Here is a 20,537-nt window from a genome sequence, read left to right as displayed (position 1 = left end):
CACTCTCCTCTTTGGTTTTTGAGAAGGGATCTCTCACTGAACCTGGAGCTCACCAGCCTGGCTAAGCAGAGTGGCTGGTTGGCTGGCTCATGAACTCCAGGGATCTGCTCATCCCACCTCTCTAGAGCCAGGATTCCAGGTGTGCACAGCTGTTCCCAGCTCTTCCACACGGGTGCTGGAGATGCATATTCATATGCCCACGCTTATACATCAAGCACTCCTAGTTTGCCATCTCCCCAGACCTCAAATTGCATACTTTATAATATTTACCGATTATGTGAGTCTCCCATGTGCTAGCTACTGTTTCTAATTAATACGTCATTGATAGCCATATTGTTAACCTCTCCAAACCTTCTAGGGCTACACACTTTTGTTATTTCTGAGAAAACAGGAGCATAGAGAGCTTTGTTAACGTGCCCAAGGTTAAATAGTCACCCAAGGTTAGCCCACCTTGGCCCCCACAAGACCCCAGGAAGATTAGCTTTACACCAAAACCGCTGTGCTCATCTGCCTTCCAGGAGCAAGGGATCCACTTCATGACGTCAAAGGGCTTTAGACATTATTTGTCTGCTTAATTAGGACCAGCTCACTATATAGTTGGAAGGATAAATATTTGTCCTGTTTGGTGACAGATGTGATGGGTTTAACAGAAAAAAAAAAAAAAAAGTCATGCACTTTCTCTTACACATCCCTCCATCTGTATTTACTCTGTGAAAAGGTCACTTGAGCAGGAGTGCCCAGATTTCAGGCTTCTCAGCAGCTTTCTTGGGGCAAAAACTTGCTGGACAAATTGACTTTTAAAACATTTAGTAATGATGGATATTGCTATCCAGTATGGACAATTCTACAGGAGCCACTGAGTCACGGGAACCCCTCTGGAGGTTACTCTTTGAATGCCAAGAATTGGGAAGTGATTTTTTTTCTTACTTCTGCTCAGTTAATGATCCTTCTGTCTGTCCACCCAGTCACATTTACTGGAAGGAACACCAGTTCTGGGAGGCTGAGGTGTCTGTCTCATCACTTAGCTACCTGGCTATGGTTTGCGGTAGAAGAGAAGTGGGTGGGGCGAGACAAAAAAGACTGAAATGGGAAATCACTGTAGGTTCTTGAGAAAAAGGGAATCAGAAACATTTGTGGTTCAGATGAAAATAGCACATTTCCTTTCTGCTTGGACCATGGGGCTCAGAGTACTCCGGGGAATAGAAAATAAATAAAATTTGATCCCTCACCAGTTGAAGGAAATATGCCCTGAAATGACAGCCCTAGATTTGAAGATCTTGTGAAGCTACTTTTGAAGGTTAAAAAAAAGGAAAGAAACAAAAGAAAACACAACACTGGGAGACTTATTTTAAAAGTGACATTCTATATCAGGGAATATGGCCGACCTAAAATGATCTAAGAGGCCGTGTAGTGAGGCTCAGCACCAGCGGCAGAACCCAAGCATGCGTAAGATCCTTCCTTGCTGACCATGGTCCCTCCGTGTCTTCTGCAGGTGAGAAGCCTTACAAGTGCTCATGGGAAGGCTGCGAGTGGCGTTTTGCACGGAGCGATGAGCTCACAAGGCACTACAGGAAACACACAGGTGCAAAGCCCTTTAAGTGCAACCACTGCGACAGGTAAGGTGGCTTAGGAGCTACTGGACCAAGAAGGGAGATAGTGCAGAAGGTTGGGGGCTGGGCAGCACGAAGGCTTTGGGGCTGGTACCAGGCCTGTCTGATTCCCACCTCCATGGGCCTGGCAATACCTCTTACTTCTCTACTGCTTAAAAAGGTGAGAAGATGCAGTCTCTTACATAGTATAAATTCAGGTCCTCCATTCGGTCGCATAGCATTTACTTGACTGCAGCTTTGAAGCAGTGCTGGTCACTGGGTACAGACAAGACTTCGGTCCTCACACAGGTAGGTGATGAGGCAGAAAGTTGAACAGTATGTTGAAAAAGGTAATAGAGCTTTTCACCAAAGTTGCCTCCTCTGACCTTTCTGTTACCATCCAAACCACCTTTCCTCATCTTGCATAACGAAAAAGAAAGAAAAACTTTGATTAATGGGAGAAATGCTGATTTCTAAGAAACATTATTGGAAATGAGTTTACTAAAGGAAGGGCCTTTGGCCATCTGGACTATTCCTTCCTTGATGAAGATATGCTCAAGGGTCCAAAAGATGGCAATACTCTGCGAACCCGCCCTGTAATTGAATTCCAAACCTTCAGCATTTGATAGTGGAAGGATCACGTAGCAACAGATAGTACCCAAGTAATAGTATCTGACAGCTCTGGCATTATCAGCCGATAAACCCCAAAGTGGAGACTCTGCAGGCCAAGGTGAAGGCAGGATTAGGTTTAGACATAATCAAATAATGGGCTTGCATCTGAGCATGTTATCCTTCTAATCCTATTTCTGTGTTTAAAAGGAAGCTTAAGAAAATTAACCATCTTTTTAATGCAATCCTAAAGGTCTCGGTTATGACGAGAAAAAATGCTCCTAATACAATAAAAGCCCCCGAAAGCCTCAGGGTTCCCTGGCTTGGCCAGCAGCTTGCAGGATGGCAGGAAGGGGCGGCGGGGGGGGGGGGGGGGACAGGATGTCCACAGAGGCCTGGCTGTCCTTGGAAGGAAATGAGCTCTCTCCCACTTCCTGCCTCGCCCGGTCCCATTGCTCCACACCTGCACCTCCTGCTGGCCAGGCCTTCCTCTGAGGGTTTGCTTGGTTGCATGGAGAGTAGGATAAGACTGTCCAAGTCCACTGTCGGCCAAGTTGGCCTGGTGTTCTCTTCGGGGATGCTTATATAGGACAGTCGTGTCCTCCCGTCCCTGCCCCCCCATTCTTCCTGAAGAGGCTATTTTCCTCTTATCGTCATCCTCTGAGGACTAAATAAAGAGCATAAGCCTCCTGGAGTGCAGAGATAACCCAAAGAAGTGCCTCTGGCAGCTATTGTCCTCCGGTGCCTGGAGAGCTGTGTCTGCTGCCCAGGAACACAGCTCTTGTCTCCATCCATCCCGTTCCCTAGAAGGCACAGAGTGTGCACAGGGCACAATGGCTTCCTCAGTGGGTCCCAGCCAGTGTCTGTGTGTTTGACACCCTCCTTCGGCCCCTGGTTCAGTCCTTCCCAGCCCTGGCTAACAAAGAAGCCTATAGGTGTTGACTCCGCCCACAGCCCTGTGAAGAAAAACTTTCCACTGCGTCACCCACCCGGGATGAAGATGAGTTCTTTGTGAGTTGTCACAGTGTGGTGACAGGAGGTACCCACATAAGTCACCCATCTCTGAAGGGTGTTGAGGCTGTGGCTTGGAGATCGTGGCATTATAGGTTGCTCTAGTGCTTACAAGCAGACAGTAAGCACTTCTGAGGAGATTGCCCCCTGATCAACACACTGAGGATTTCCTAACATTCAGCAGCCGGTATATTAGCAGTCAGTCATCCACTCGTGTGAGCGATGTGGAAAAATATTCCAAGCCTGTTGGGTGGGAAGGAAATGGCAGAGGTGGGTAATCTGGTTAGTCCCTGGATTTGTTTTCCTCATCAGAACACATTGCGGTCTCGAGATAGAATCCGCTGTGCTGATGGTACAGACTCTCAGAAGATTCCGAGTCCACCAGAGTCCCACGCTTCAGGTCAGGAGTCCATTTTCAACATCAGGAGTGAGGGCTAGTGTCTCATGACAGGCTGTATGCTTGGGGCTAAGAATAGACAGGTCTGTGTGCTGTCGTGAGGCCCCAGAGTAGATGAAAGGAAGGCCTGGGGTGATGGGACGCTGCCTTTCCTTAGGAAACTTTGACCTTTGGAAATTGAGACTATCTGCAGTTGGTAGCAGGAGGAGCCTGTTCCCTTTTGGCATGAAAGCACAGGCTGCAGGCTTCCGACGTTAAGCAGTCGGCTGGTCTTCTTCTGTAGAGGCCAGGTGAAGTTTAACCTTCCTTTTCTTAAACATATACCTTGTGTAAATTTACACTTTTGTTTTGCATATGCAAATTTTTAAAAATACATGAAGCAATCATATTTATTTGTTTTCTTTGCTCATGCTTAAGACTGTTAAATGTCACACACAAAACAAGCCTGTATTTATAGTTCTATCTACAACAATCATATCTGACCACTGTAGGCTCATATTCCCAGATGGCTGTCACAGACTGGAACTGAATAGCTGTCATGCGTCTTGACGATTGCTTTTCTACTGTGGCCACCACTCCCTGTTGCCTCTCCGACACGAAAGCAAGTCACTTGTTGTGTGGCATTATCCTACTTTCTGTGGTTTTTTTTTTTTTTTTTTCCTCTTACAAAGATTACTATTTCTTCATACGTGGTGCCTTACCACAGGTGGGAAGAGACAGCTTGGGAGTATTGTGCATTTTGTTGCACTTGGCTCGTTGCCCTCTATGCTTTGCCTGCCTGGCCCCTGAAAACACTGAGTTTTGTGACCTCAGGCCTCAGGTTCAGGGTGGAGGAAGAACCAGTGGGGTGAGTACAGTATAGCCTCACCATGAGACAGAACCTCCTGTAGCTCACCAAGTCATCCAGTACCAGAGGGACGGCTCCTTTTCCAGCCTAGAGAGCATGGTGGTGGGAGACAGGGCTCCACTTCCACAGGGCGCACACAGGGGGATGCCCTTCTCCCAAGCAGGCTGTTGGCGTCCAGATGCGCCCATTGCTAAGGTGGTCAGACAAGGTCTAGTTGCGTTGAGAGGGGCCACATTAGTACTTAGAGCAGTATACCTCTAGGTGATGAAAGCTGTTAGCTGGGTCTTACCCTCCTAGTTCCCTAGAGGATTGCAGTTGGCTTAATAACACACTTGACTTCAGATTGTCCTGACCATAAGGGAGAGAACAGCTGTGGGCTCTGACCAGTCCTCCATAATGCAGCAATCACAATCACTAAAGACCTTGTTGGGTAAGGTCATTAGGCTTCTGTGTCATTACGAATGCTTCCTGGGGTGTGGTACCCTTAAAATGGCTGGATTCTACACCTCTAGATGCTCAGGTTATCTGCTCCTCTTTCCTGTTTCTGCGCAGAGCTCAGCATCTGCAAATTGATACATATAAATTGACCCCGACTAAATACCTAGCCTGGTATATTGAACTTGAGTGGAAATCATATGGTCTAAGTCTAAATCTCAAACGTTCCTGGAATTAGAGCAAATGAAGATGCTCATTTGGGTCAGTTGGCACGCAGTTGTGTTTTATACCATGCTAAAGGGCTTGGCTTTTTTCCTGAAAAAGATGGAAGGATATAAGGGAAGATACATGGCTAGATGTCCTGCCATTGCAGAAGCAGAGGAAGAGCTGAACACATGGGACTACATCAGGGATATGTTCCCAGGACCTAAAACGGAGAGCAGAGGCGCTTAACCCTCTGCCAGGGCCTCTCCTCAATTCATCAGTTCAAATCCCAACACGTCCTGGTGACGGACAGAATTCTAAGTGCCTGCTCTGTTGTTTTCTCTCAGGTCCTAACTCTACCCCAACCACTGATCCTCTGGTTGCCAGTGACCACACACGCCCCACATGTATCTGCATTACAAACCCATTCTCCTGTCAGGCTATAGCTTCTAAGTTCAACAGAAGTTTCTGTCTCTGGGCTATGGTCAAGGTGTTGACAGCCTGCATTCTATTCTAGAGGTTTTAGGGAGGAGTTTATTTCTTGCCCTTTTTTTCCAGGGTCTAGATCAGTGGTGCTGAACCTTCCTAAAGCTGCGACTCTTTAATACAGACCCTCATGTTGTGCTGACCCCCATCCATGAAATTAGTTTTGTTGTTACTTCATAACTAGTTTTTCTACTATTATGAACCGTAGTGTAAATCTCCGGGTTTTCGATGGTCTTTGATGGCCTCTGTGAAAGGGTCATGACCCACAGGTTGAGAAGCACTGATCTAGAGGCTGCTCATACTCCTTGCTGGAGACTCTAGTCTCTCGTCATCCAAGTTGCTCTGTCTCTCTCAACCCCCTCTGTCATTTTTAAGGATTCTGCTTTGATGGTGGGGGGTTGGAGTTGCCAGAAATGATGAGAGCAGCCTCTAGATGCTAGAAAAAGGCAAGAAGGAAGGGAAGAAAAGGCAGAGGTGGGGCTGGGGCTAAAGGAAGTGAACAGGCAGTGGCCCCATGACAGTACGGAACTGTCCAAGTTCAAAGCCGAATTCCCTGCAGGCTGTTTAGCTATAGCACTCGTTTACAATAAATCAAATCTGTTTCAGAGTTATTTCAGAGGGATTGTTCAGACAACTTGTTCACTGTAAATTAGGGCCTAAAATAAGCTGCTGGGGCTGGTATTGTTAATCGGGGGTATCGCTGGGATGTTTTCTGTTCTAATTTTCCATTCCATAAGGGTTTGTTTTGGTTTGTTGTTGTTGTTGTCGTCTCATTGTCTTCTTTCTTGTCGTCTCCTGGGGTTCTCTTGTGTGCTGCTACTTACTTAAGGAATGGGTACAGGCAGAGGGTGTTGAGGCTGTTGGGGTCAGGGGTCAGGGTGGATTTGTGGTTCATTTGTTTTCAGAATGAACAAACAGGGAAGAAGTCTTGCTTTGGACAGGAAACCCTGCAAACCTGAGCAGGTAGCTTGCTCATGTTCCAGCAAGGTTTTGGAGTGGTAGGCATTTCTCAGGCTACAGGAAGGCCTAGGAATGTTTTCACAGACAAGGCAATGAAAGAGGGAGAGGGGGGCGGAGCACACACCAGACCCATACATGGTTGTTGTTTTACATGCACATAATTGGTACTCCAGTGTCAGAGTCTACGATTGCATACTATTGGAACATAAAAATGCCCACATTATTAGTGGTGAGGTACAGAAACCTGACTTAGGCTGATGCTAGCATGAGCAGTTATTTATTAGCTTAGATTATTAGCTCAGAGAACCATTAGAAATGAAATTCAGTTTGTCTTTAAGCTTGGCTAAACCCAAGTTCTCAGATACCATCCAGATCTTTTTCCCTTTCATCATTTTCTCTGCCCACTTCCTTCTCCAACAGGATTTTCCATGGCAGCAATATGGACACACTAGCAGCTCCAAGCTCATCTCACAGCAATTTTAGCATTCCCAGTGGAAGGCGCAGGTCTCTCTTCCAGTAATTTCTGCAGCTATAGAACAGCCTTTCTTTGGCCTCTGTGGGTCATGTGACTGTTGCTTAGCAATCACTGCCGCCATAGCCTTCACCTTAGAAGGAAGGTCAACTTTATACTACTGAGAACATAAAAGAGTTTCTGCCCAAGAGACTATCATGTATCTACCATTAGAGTAAAGAGGAAGGAAGATGACCATAGCATCTGCCAAGGAAGGCACCCCATTGTGGAACTAAAGCACCAGGTGTTAGTCCAAACATCTCTGTCCCACTATTCTCCACCTGTGTTGCCTCAACTCAGCTCTTTAACACACGCAGAAACAGACAGACCTACAGACAGACAGACAGATGCATTCACAGAGACTGACTGGCTCACCATGGAGATGTCACTCGGGTAGTGTTGGGGATACCCCGGCACAGTCCCTCCATACAATAACATAGTCTATGAACGCCGTTTTCCATTCTTTGCCTTGATGTGATTACGCCTGTGTGGGCCTTTGGGAATTATAGGCAGTGCACTCCTGGGCTTTCATCATAAAGCTTGAGACTATAATCTAGGCATTGAAACATCAGTGTTCCACTGTCTGATGACACAGGCCAGTTATTAACTGCTGTATATACAGTGTATATACAGGGTATGAGCATGCTGTGTGCTTAGAAAGCACGTCCACAGTTTGTTCCTTCTTAGATAATTATAGTTATAATCATAACAGCCAGCATGCATTGACATCTTAGTCTGTGTGATGTGATGTTCTAATGTTCATCTTGCTTAACCCTTAAATCAAACCTGTGAGACAGTTCCATGAGCTTCGCTATCAGCCACACAGCTACCGGAAGAGCTGGGATTTGAACTAAAGCAGGTTAGCCCTAGCCGGCTCCTCCATCACACATCCCCATCTCTCCATAATGTAGGTGTTGTCTTCTCTTTAAAGCTGAGACCATTTGGTAAAGGGATAGGAGTAGCTGGACCTCTCTAACGTACTTGTTTGTATCGTTCTAGGTGTTTCTCCAGGTCTGACCATCTTGCTCTCCATATGAAGAGACATATCTAAAACAAAACAAAAACAAAAACAAAAGTAAACAACAACAAGAACAAAACACTGCAAAGGCCAGAGTTGCCACGGCGTGAGTTGCCATGGCGTCAGCCAATGTCCGAAGGAAATGCCGTGAGGCAGAGGGCTGGACTTCCGGCGGGGGGGCACTGCCTCGCAGAAGAAAGTTCTCGCTTACAAACCTCTGTGTACATACATGTACACGCACACGTACACACACCCTCTCACACACAGACCCACTGTCATGCACTCAACTATATTTAAAGTATATACGTCTATTTCTTATGCCTTGCCCTAGCCAGATGGTAGAAGACAAGGAAGAAGGAAGCCAGGGGAACTCAGCAAGGCGCTGGCTGCCGACTCCAGCATTATTGGAATTACTTCCTGCTGTTGCCAATGGAAAACAAAGCAAATGGATGTCTTCATGGTGGCCGGCAGTACCAGGGGCTTACATAACTTGCTTCTCGGTGCAACTTGATAAGAGAATCCAACATCTTATGGTTGCATATGTGTAGCACTAATGTTTCTTTTTTTAAAATAGTTGGGGGAGATTGACCTAGAAAACCAAATTGCAGTTTGGTAGCCAAACTTAACTCCTGGTTTATTTGTCCTTTGTGTGTGAAAAGTCCTACTATTCCGTGCGTCAGACTTCCTCACAGAACTGTCGGTTGGTTTTGGTTCCTCTTCTGAGTCGCTACCGACGGCCTTAGCGGCGGCAGACTGTGGATCCACATCTTACACCTTTCTGGCCTGCATCTCTCTAGACTTCACTCTCAAGGGAGGAGTTTTCTTTTCTTACTTTTTTGACTTTCGCACATCATATGCACTAGGGATTCTGGAAACTTCTAGCATGACTGCAAAGTGGCCAAGAGAATAAAGTCCCTGGTGATAAGTCACAGTATATCCCTCGAGCCTCATCTTCTTGCCAGTGCTAGATGGTTTTTTTTTTCCTTTTTAATCTCTCTGATTTTTGCTAATGAAAACTTGAAAGGAAAAAAAAAAAGCTTATTTGGAAGCTTAAATGTTTTATCTTTTCTCCATGGACAAAACCTCTCCAGGACTCTCTCGGCAGGCACCTGGATGTCTAGCTCTCAAAGCAGCCAATCAGACGGGACATCACAGTTCTCTCATCCCTCCTTGAGGCGTGATGACCTCAGCTCACAGTGAGCAGCTACTGTGCTGTGTCATTGCTACCGTATAACCAGTTACAGCATAGATGTCGCTAGTCTCAAAGGGCAGCTGCGTATTTAATCTAACTCTGGGTTATGACCTGACAAAAAGCCAAAAAAAAATATCACTCTTTCCAGGAGTGGGGGAGTCTGAGGATGCCTCCCAAGTCTAGAGGCTTCACAAAATATCCCATCCCTTCCCTCTCTTACCCACTGAGATCATAGTACCCACTTGTTTAAAAAACATGCTTCAAAACGCTATCGTGGGAATGAAGGTTGTCCATTTAAGAAAGGGTGGAGGTGTCTCTTGTGGTGTGTCTAGGGGTTTACGGAGGCTTCCTTTAGGGGAAGGTGGAGGGAGCTGGTTCTTTTTGACTAGAGCCACCATGGCTTGTGACCTAGAGCACCCAGGATCCACAGAGGCCTCATATGTACCATGAAAGCTGACTCCAAGGGGCCCCTGTTGCTCACTTGCATTTCACACACTTACATCCACTGTTGGTTTCTCTCTTCCCACATTCTTAGCTAGCTGGCAACTGGCCTAAACTCCAAAGACTGCCTTTAGGACCATTAACTGTCCTATGCAAGTAAGCGGGGTGGGTATTAAGGCAGATTGTATATTTTGTATATTCTGGGACCATCCCTTCGAGACACGTCTAACAAACAAAAGTGGCATTTGGTCCGTACATGGTTGCTGCTCCTTCATACCAGCTGGCTCCCTCCTGCCTTCCTTTGACTGTTTGACTCATTGACTGTTAAAATGCCACCCATACACATTTGGGATGCAAACCTGAAGTCTGTTAAAGGAAATAATAATAATAATAATAATAATAATAATAATATAAGCAACACAAACACATATGACAGCAACCTCCAAGATCCTTGGCACTTGGGTTCTCAGCTTTCTACAACTTTTGTTTCACTGAAATGTTGAATCTACTTGTCTGAAGGTAAAGGGACCTCCTTGTCACAAATGCTTTAGCTTCCAGTTGGATACTTGGGGCATTTTGAGGTCTAGCCTTTAGAATTTTCTTTCTTTTTTTATTTCAATTTAGACCAAAAATAAATAATGAAAAAGAAAAGAAACCACTCGAAACACACACACACACACACACCCCACACACACCGTTTGCCAGAAGCAATTACCTATACGTTAGTTGGAGGGTATTAAAGAAAAACGAAATCTGTTTTATTCCAAAGATTTAAGAGTGGACATGACTTAGAGAAACTGTTCTGGAGCACTGCTTGCTGACAATCTCATTCTCGACTACATTGGAGTGCATTTTGCAGCCAGTCCATCAGGGCATACCATGGGATTATATTTGAATGTGTGGCACGTCCTTTTTGGATGAAGGATGTGTGAGGGACTTTGAACCTCAGCTGTATTGAACTGTAGCACCTCCAGTCAGTGCACTAGATGAAACTTTAGACTACCCAAATTCTCTTGGTTTGGTTCCCCCCCCCCCCCTTCTGTAGCAGCCTCCAGCACGAATGCACGCACACGCCAGCGATGGCATTAAGCCATGGCCGCCACAATTTACAGCTGTTCTCTCCCAGGCTGGAGCTGCTCTTGCTCTCAAACTGTTATTACTAAGGTTTATAGTACTTAATTTAATTTTTGTACTGACCAATGCAAGGCTCTATAAAAAAAAAAAAAAAAAAAAAGAAAGAAAGAAAAAAAGAAAAAAAAACTCGAGTAATCATTGCTGTTCGTCCCTCTTGTCATCTGTGGTTTCATTTGAATGTGAAAGAACAAAGGCCCCTTGGTCCTCTTTGGTGTCTGAAATGTTTGGTGATTTCTCTTTTGTATCAGTGAGGTCCTCTGTCATCTGCTCCTGACCTCTCTCGGAGCAGGGTGCACTGAGATGCCATGGGAGTGCTTGCTTGCTTCCGAGTCCTTTGTTGACTGTGGGATTGGCCTGAGAATTTGGTGGGTGCTAAGCGCGTGGCTTTGAATCTCTTCTTCTCTAGCCACAATGGACACACCTGGGGAAGATAACCAGTCCTCAGGTTGGGGTGGGCAGCCCTTGGATGTCTTAGAAATAGGTTTATGATATGTCCTCTCTTCTTTCTTAAATGCAGAGGCGGTCTCTTGGAGCTTCTGCAGCGAGCAGGTTTTTCCAGTAATAACCTCAACAGTGTATTTTGCTCCCAAGAGGACTGGTTATCGAGAATGGTGTAAGAGATATTTGAAACGTGAAATCCCTTTTGTAATTTAAAACATTACCTCCTAACATTCCAAGGGATCCCAAATTTGAAAAGACAAACCTGGATAGTGTGTCCTAGGCTATTCCCTGGAGCACTCTATCCAGGGTCCAGAGCTGGCTGTGTAGAAGATGTGTTTCGAAGCCACTGGCAATTTTCTTTCCTTCAAAGTTATGCCTCTTTCTCCTCCATGTGGCCTTCAAGGATGTGGAGGCCCGACATTGTAATGCTGCTCCTTGCTCCTGGCCTCTTGTTTCACTGTTGGCTCACTGGCCCGGCGTCATGCCTGGGGTAATGAGTGCTTTGTCCAGAAAAAGAGAGAGAGAGAGAGACATTTGGATTCCGTGATAAAGCTGCATTTTTGTAAAAACGTTGGAGACCCCAGAATGACCTTCATGCTGGCCATCTCTCTGTCCGTTCTGATTGCATTCACAAAGTCCTTGGACTGCTCTTCTCTCCCTGCCATCACCTCCCCACGTACACCTCCTCTACCCTTGTCCATCTTTGATTGCCTGATGATAACAGGGTAAAAAAGACAGCCCGACCTCATGTCTGAGGAGCAGAATGGATTCCTAAGGTTTTTCTTGTTCTTTTTTTATTTAACTCTTCTTTGAAATCAGAGGAGAATTTATTTAAGGACTTGAATTTTGGGATAAGCTTCCAAATGATTCCATATCTATTTGCATCCGAGGGAAAACAAATGGGCAAGGGGGGCTCACCAACCCGTGCACACTCAGAACTTCGCGCCTGCAGTCTCCTCTTCCTGCATCTCATGGGAAAGCCCAAAGAAACCGATTGCCAGCGCAAACCTCAGTGACACTTTTTAATGGTTCTGAGTGATTTTCTCTGTGGGAGTCACTTCATATGGCAAAAGCGGGAACTGCTATTTCCTCCTCTTTTGCTTGCGTTACTTCGGAAGGAAAAAGGGAGCAGAAACAACCCATTTGATTGCAGAAATCGGTCTGCTTTTTCTCCCTTTAAAAACAAACAAACAAAGACCTCACATCTGGCTGAGATCTTGTAAACAGAATATTACCCAAGTAGAAATTCAGTAAGTAGGCCTTGGATGAAACAAATTCATGAAAACTTTCCCTCAATATATGTATGTATATACATACATATATTTATACATACACACACTTATTTTTTAAATTAGTGGCAGAAGTTGGGGCAGGAGGATACCTAGTTCTGAGTGTCCGAGTTGCATTTTGGGAACCCTGGTGATGCTTAATTGGGAGCTGGAGGGCCCAGACTATATGTGCATTGCTGCCTTCCTGCGGGCCTGTTTTTCTCTCTGAGGATCTTTGGAAGTACTTGAGACTGATTCAGGACAACAGAAACCTGTCGAAGGAAGTAAAATCCGCTCCTAGGAAACGTGGTGTCTCATGACTAATGCCTGAGGCTTCAGGGTTTCTTGTGTTAACACTTAAATCTCCTTTCCTGGTTCCTCTTAAGAGATCCCAGAAAGGGGATAAACTAAGCTGCAATTAACTTTCTTACACGCATCCTTCCAGTTACAGTACTGTATTCCTTGTGTAAGTCCTCTTGGGAAACAGGTATCCAAAATGAGAGGGAAATCAAAGCTGTCACTTTGCAATTATCCCAAACAAGATACTTTTTTCTTTTCTCTTTCTTTCTCTTTTCTTTCTTTTCTCTCTCTCTCTCTTTTTTTTTTTTTTCTTTTTTCCTTTTTTTCCAAACAGGGCTCCCTCTGTTTGGTCATGAGGGAAGGTTGATGTGTTCTTGGTTGGGGACTGTTTATACAATTCCTTTCAACTGTGAGCTTTGGGATCGCAATTGCTCTGACCCCAGCTTCTGTCTACTGCCATAAAAAAGGACCCCACGTGAGAATAACGAGGGTGGTGCGTGTGCATCCGCCTGCATGGGTGTGCATATGTACCCACTGTACCTTCGCAGAAGGAAAACAGGCTAGGGAGGTAGAGGAGGGGTAGCCACCAGTGCCTAATCTCTTTGGGGGGGATGACTGCTTATAATGCCAGTATATAAAAACCACACCACTGGGAGTTAGTTCCACATACAGGGGAGGGCCAGTGGGTGGGCATAGGGGACATTTTAATCCTAGCCCTTGGGACCAGAGGCAGAACAATTTCTGTAAATCAAGGTCCTAGAGATTTGGGGGCTCATTGGCCGGTTCTTTTGTTTTTGCTTCCCAGCATGCATTTCCTGACCCAAGCTCAGACAGTTTGGTTTTCTTCCGTTTTCACTTCTGCTCCATTCCAGGGAGGAAAAATACACCTTTGAGGGTCGAGATCTTGCTAACACAGAGGCAAAATAAATGTTTAATGTTTCTTGGAGCCTCCCCTCCTTCCTGTCACCACCGCACCACTCCTGCATGCATTCCTTGCTCTCAACACTTGACTTCCCAAACGCCCCCCCCCCCCACAGACCCCCCCACCCCGCGGACGGCCCCCATCCCCCCACCCCTGTGCAGCCTCTCCCCCTCCCTGCTCTCAACATATATGACTCCCCAGCCACCATAACTTTTTTTTTTCTACACTCTATTGTCTTCTTCACGATTGCTTGAAGAAATTTAATTTTGCACTATACATTTTCGTTTTGCCGGACGTGTCTAACAAGTATGTTTGGAAAGACCTGCTCCCAGCCCCTCCCCTTCCCCCACGTCCCCGTCACATTCTCTCAGGCCCTTCTCTGGTATTTATAATATATCACAGAAGTACCCAGTCTTATAGCCCTCGGTTATGCCTTTTTTTGACATTTTATTTTTTTTAAGCTTTTTATATATATATATATAAATATATTACTTTGTCAAGTTTTTTTGCTGTACAAAAGTCTTAAGATTTAAAACTATTATTTGTATTATATGATGGTGGTATGTTAATGTTACAAAATTATTAATGAAGAAAAAATTTATTTTTGTTACTGGTCTGTTTCATAATTCTTTTTTAAATTGGTATATTGTAAGATATCTATGCAAAAATGTTATGTGACGCATTTTTATTTAAGAATGTAATATGTGTAATAAACAGTAGAATGTGTTTGGTCTTGGGATGGTTTCACTGGATTTCCCCTCAGCTCATTTCATCAGGGGGAAAAATCTCTAAAGAGACACAGATGGCTCCTCCTGTTCTTTATACAACTTTTCTTTCTCAGGGAAGGAGAAGCAAAAAAAAAAAAGTCATTTTTTCTTTCTGGCAGTGTGTGCATGTGCCTCTGTGTGTGTGCGCGCGCGTGCACGCACACTCACATGCGTGTATGCATGCACTTCATGGTTTCAGTGAAATACAGGAGAAATAGGAAATGGTTAGAGGTTATAGAAGGCAGTATTTTTAGAATGAGTTCGATTATGGGATGCTGTTTGTTTAGGGAGCTGGGCGAGGCTTACTGAAAGCAGGTTATTTGATGAAGGAAAAGGGGCAGTTTGCTCTGCGCTGCCATTAGCCAGGAGTGTGTTTGGAAAGGATCATTTGAAATGGTCGGTGGGGAGAGGTGGAGGAAATCCCTGAGGTAAGGACAAGAATATGTGTACAAGCAACAGTGGGTAAGAAAGGGCAGGAAATGACTAAGCAGAATCAGAAAACTCAAGCAGCTCCATGCAGATACAAGCACCCCGAGAAGCAAAGGAGAGGAGAGATCTGAGAGACTCCTCGGAAGGGCGAGCCTGCCTCTGTCGCCGCTTCTGACCTGGGCTTTTAGAAGGACCATGAAGGTAGGAAGGAAGGTGGAGGATCCGGCTGCTGTGTGACCGCATCTCTCGCCCTGCCAGTGCCCTGGGTAAGCAGTGTTATTAACCGGAAGCAACAAGAGCACCCCGTCCCAGGGGCGCAGGGACACACAGCTACTGGGGGTTCCTTTTCATGCTTTGAGTTTCCTGTAATGGATATGATGGCTAAAAACCTCTATCTCTAGTCCCATAAACCTGAAGAAGAACTTCAATTAAGAGTCCACACGGCTACAGGCACTGAACCAGCAGGCAGGCAGCGGGTAAGGCGCGGGCTGGGAGCTGCTAGGAAATAGGCGATAGTGGTTTCCACTTTAGAGAGCAGTAAGGAAAACAGTAGGTGCTTCGGAGCCAGAGAAATGCTTCTGCTGGTCCATTTCTCAGCTACCAGCTCTAGAAGGCCCAGAATTAGGGTGAGAGGCGAAGACTTGACCTGGTGAGAGGAACCAGCACAGTAGCTGCAGAATTCCTTAGTCCCCGGCCTTTCAGCAGCTTCAGCAGTTTAATCCTCATAGCCAAGATCATTGTCTAGAAACGTCGCTAAGCAAGAAGGGAAAAGATAGCTTGCTACTCCACTTCCTTGATTTATGGTAAGGTATCACACTGGACGTTTTAAATGGCTCACAACTCGCACGGTGCTGGAATGCTGACAAGGGAGGGTAGATCTAATCTCTGTGGCATAAGGAAGTGACGTGATTACATGAAGGAATACTCTAGAAGACTGAAATATCCTCCTTTAAAATCAGGAATAGGTTGAAATATACATTACCCACCTCGCAAGCTTTTGAACATCTTTTTAAAAAGCAATTTTACACACACACACACACACACACACGCACGCACACACACTGTGGAGTGTATGTGGAAGTCAGAGAACAGCTTTCAGGAGTCAGTTTCACCATGTGGGACTCGGAGATTAAACTCCGATAGCCAGGCTTGCTGGCAATCACTTTTAAGGGCTGACCCAGCTTGCTGGCCCTCGAGCATCCCTTTTATGCAGTATAAATTTGAGGACAACTCCAGTCTCTGGGTTTTGGTTGCCTGACACTGGAAAACTATACTTTATGTGGAGTAGTTTTATATTTTTTGTGACCTTTGTCCCTTTTGGATGTGGCAAAGTTTTTGTTTGACATTTTTCCAGCAGACCAGATAAATAAGATTAGGAATGTCTTAAATGAAAACAAAAACAAAAACTGCAACTGGAATCCAACAGTAGTCTGAGAGTATTGGCCTGGTTCCTGGCTCTCGTTGGATTTGGAGAGCATGCGCAGTGGCAGCTGTACTATGAGGCTGTGGGGAGCATGCGCAGTGGCAGCTGTAATATGAGGCCGTATACCTAGTCAAGAATGCTGAACTTAAAGTCTCAGAAAAAGCAGGGTTTGATGGGACTGATAAATAATTTAGTGTCTTTAGCTCATCTTCCACTTACAGATTTAGAAAAGGAGATGGTTACAATTTTAAACTAAAATAAGCTTTTGAGGTTACCTAGACGTGATGGGTCTCTCTGGTTGATCTGTGACGAGCCAATTTCACAATTTCATCTCCAATTCTCAATGTTTTATCTGATATTTTAAAAACTGTCAATATTAACTGGCTTGAATTTTATCACCTTTTAAAAGTACATCTGATTTTTCTAGATCGATACATAACAACCAACGCATATTTTTAAAAGTATAAAACGGCCAAGAAAATCTACACAAGGATGAGAAGCCAATGTTTCTGTTTGCAGAGACATTTTCATTCCCCAAAGTTGCATCCAACTTTCTGTCAAGACTGTATAGATTGAATAAACGCTATCCACCAGTATGGCCATTTGCTCTCTTACATGGAGTAAATGGACCCACCCAAAGATACATACTGCAAGGGGTCGTTTATAGAGAGACTCTTAAGATGTTGAGTTTACAGAAGCAGAAAGCCACCACAGGCCTAGTGAGGCTGAGCAGAGGAGATGTTGGTCAAAGGAGACAGGATTTCAGTTGGGAGGAATAAGTTCAGTAGCTCTCTATTGGACTGCACACTGACTACAGTCAATTAAAATGTATTCCTTTTTTAAAGATTTACGTTTATTGTTTTTCTATTTATGGGCGTGGGGGTGGGGTGAGGGCAGGCCAGGAAGTCCGGAACAGGGCATTGGATCCTCTGGAGCTGGTTGCGAACTGCCTGAGGTAGGTGCTGGGAACATTAAATCAGACCCCCCTCTGCAAGAGCAACTGTCATCATAGTGGCTCAGCCATCTCTCCAGTCTCAAATAACGGTATTCTTACAAATCACAAATAGAATAGATTTTAAGCATTCTCACCACCATAAGCAAATAAATGGGCATGTGAAATAGCACGTTAATTAGATTGATTTGAGTGGTCTACCATGTAATTCAAAGCATCACGTTTTATAATAAATATATACTATTTTGAAAGTTAAAATGGTTAATAAAAATAAGTTAAAGAAACTGAGGCTTAACAGGGGGGGAGGTCCCACATTACACATGTGACGACAGAGGTGGCTCCCAGTTTCCTTGCTTCCTAACCTACTGCATTTACTTTCTGTGTCCCTGCTTTAGGGAAACCAAAAACTACCTTGATATCTCAGATCATGCCAGGCAACACTGATTCCATCACTTTGGTTCCTCCCCACATGGTAGCTAGAGTTGTCACATGGGTGAGACACAAAGTGTCTTGGAGATTTCTGTGCCACTTGAGTCAAGCAGAGTAGGGAGAATTCCACCTTGCTCAAGTTCACACAGCACGTTCTCTGCACAGTGAAGTCAGCCATGGGTACTTGTAGACAGCCGCGTTCTACTGGTCTTGCCGGTGGTTCTTCATCATGAGCTATTTGAGTGTGACCGTCGAGAACCTGGCAGTATCTTTTCACTAGTAATTCTTCCTTAGTAGTCCTTCAGAGCAACGTGCTTTTGGTTTGGTTTGGTTTGGTTTGGTTTGGTTTGGTTTGGTTTTAGTTTGTTTGGCTTTGTTTTCTTTTGTTTGAGACAAGGCTCCTCTGTGGAGCCCTTGGCTGTCCTGGAACTCTCTCTGTAGACCAGGCTGGCCTCGAACTCACAGAAATCCATCTGCCTCTGCCTCCGGAGTGTTGGGATTAAAGGTGTGCACTGCCACACTCAGGGATCAAGGTGATTTTTAAGGCATTAAGTATAAGTTTAGTTTTGTGCTAAGCAAAGCCATTCCCATATCATTTCCTCGATAACTATTTTTTAAATATAATGAAAATTAATGAATAACTCAAACTATAACTATCCATCTTTGAATTAGAATAAAGTGCCCAACCATTGTTAGGACTTGAGAGGCATGGTCCACTGCTGCTCTCTGAAGTGTCTGCTGCACCATTTCTCTTCAGCTAATTGTTTGTTTAGTCCCTATGCCTCTCCTTGGAGCACATCTCAAATTGAATCTAAAAGTAAGTGCATGTGAAAATTTAATAAAGACTGATTTGATGGGAAGTTACTTTAGGACATGGCGCTCTTGCAGCCTCCATGGCTTCTTAGGGAAACAGGTGTGTGTGTGTTCTGCTTCACTTTCCCTCCTTTAGAAGGACCCCCTCTAAAGACATTCTCATGGTGGGTTCACGGGTAGGTCGTGCCATTAGCGGCAAACTCTCCTCTTTTATCCTGCCCCATAGTCAGGAAAGCAATGCGTGCTGGGTATTCCATTTTTAAAATGGGATCACCCTTGTACCATGATTCCTGCTTTGTTAGCTAGCACCCATACCTACACGTGTATACGGACACAAAATTCAGCCGCTTAAATACTTTTTCCAAATCATGTTGCAGAGCCTTCAGGTTCTATTAAATATTTATACTTTGCCTAATGCCCTTCCTGTGTTGTAACATCAACTAGCAAGAGGCAGCTCTTTCAGTCTCATCCATCCTTAATACGGACACACTTTAATACGGACAAGTTTACTCTTCCACATTGAAAGCCTCTCAAGAGGAGAGTAGGGTGAGAGCTATGGAGACAGACACAGTGGCCAACTTTGGACAGGTATGCAACCAGGCAGGCTACACTTTACCCATTGCTGCCAGGCCGCGGGGGACAACCAGGGTATCAAGGGGCTGAACAAGTACTTGTTGTCAGTGAGGTCTCCCATGTGATCCAAAGAAGCGCCTCCAGGACCCTGGGTCTGCAGAGCTGATCTCTAGGGACAACTACTGGGAAACCAGGTCACCTCTAGATAGCTAACGATGGCGATTACATATCCGTAATGTGCAATGGGCTTGATTCTGTTCAGCACCCCGGTCTCTCGGGTAGAAAACCAACGGGCCCTCTAGACTGATGAAGAGGACGGGAGCAATGGGGAATATAGTTAAAGGCATATCGTCGGGGACTCTAAGGAACATCAGAGCCAAAGCAGCAATGGCGTACTTTCTCCTATTCCACAATACGTTCCTTTTCTCGAAATAAAACTGCAAAGCACTGTGAGAAGTTATGTGAGCTACTTACAGAATTTCTGATCAAAGAATCCAACTATTAGACATGAAAAGTGCTAGTAATATTGACGTACCCTGGTGAACTTGTGGAAGACGGCCCGCCATACCTGATGACAATCCTGAGTAGCGGACAAAATTGAAGCCGTTCCCTTCCTGTCCTGGAATCCTGGTGTGTGTGTGTGTGTGTGTGTGTGTGTGTGTGTGTGTGTGTGTCTTTTTGCATGTTCTTTCCCTCCCCTTCTGTACAGTCCCTGTCTCCCAGGTTAAGAGTGTCTACTTTTCAGCACAATCCAGGATGGTAATAAATAACGAATGCATTTAGTTGGTTCCCTGATTTCTCAAGGTACAGAGTCATAAAACTGAAAAGTACATGGAAGATTCCAGCGTATCTTCACATATTAGGCGCCATTAAGCCAGGCAGTGAGTCTGCCGCTTAGAAGACACACTGTGTAAGATGACTCGGCCATGTATATTTCAATGTTCCTTATTGTGCATAAACAATAAAGTACATATAATAATGGACTGGTTATCTCATGAGTTCTAGAGAGACCGGATTATAACATGGCCAGATGAAAACCACTCCTCTTAGTTTGCAGTACTTCCTACCACTATAGGGCAGCAGCCTTTGGTTTACATTAAAATAATTAATTCCCAAGCAGAAATTAACCCTTTTAAAAATATATGCAGAAGCCTACTGTGTGCAACGTTTCTCAGAGTGGGAGCCCACAACTACTCATACCAGACTCAGTCAGCATTTGTTTTTTAAGTGCCACTTTCTGTTTCATTCCAGACTTGATTTAGAGCTTGAAAGCTAGGAATTGTTGCTGTGAGTTAGACAAGGATTTTTTTTTTTTTTTTTTTTTTTACTCTTTTAAAGATTTCTTTAAAAAATTTTAAATTTTATTTGTATTGGTATAAGGGTGTC

General features: G+C 44.8%; 1 protein-coding gene across 3 annotated transcripts in view; it reads left to right on the top strand.

Moving 5' to 3' along the window:
* Klf7 (KLF transcription factor 7) overlaps positions 1–10,091 on the top strand; it is an 88,020-nt gene extending 77,929 nt beyond the window's left edge. For all 3 annotated transcript variants that reach the window (XM_051153936.1, XM_051153935.1, XM_051153937.1), the window contains 2 exons: positions 1,493–1,616; positions 8,049–10,091. In XM_051153936.1, coding sequence (XP_051009893.1) covers positions 1,493–1,616; positions 8,049–8,100 — 176 coding nt within the window. In that variant the 3' untranslated portion in view covers positions 8,101–10,091. The remainder of the gene's footprint in view (positions 1–1,492; positions 1,617–8,048) is intronic.
* Positions 10,092–20,537: the final 10,446 nt, after the last annotated feature.

Source organism: Acomys russatus, chromosome 12, assembly GCF_903995435.1.
Source record: "Acomys russatus chromosome 12, mAcoRus1.1, whole genome shotgun sequence".
NCBI classification, from domain to species: Eukaryota; Metazoa; Chordata; class Mammalia; order Rodentia; family Muridae; genus Acomys; species Acomys russatus.
The sequence above is the reverse complement of the archived record's forward strand: the minus strand, read 5'-3'. Positions and strand labels throughout refer to the sequence as shown.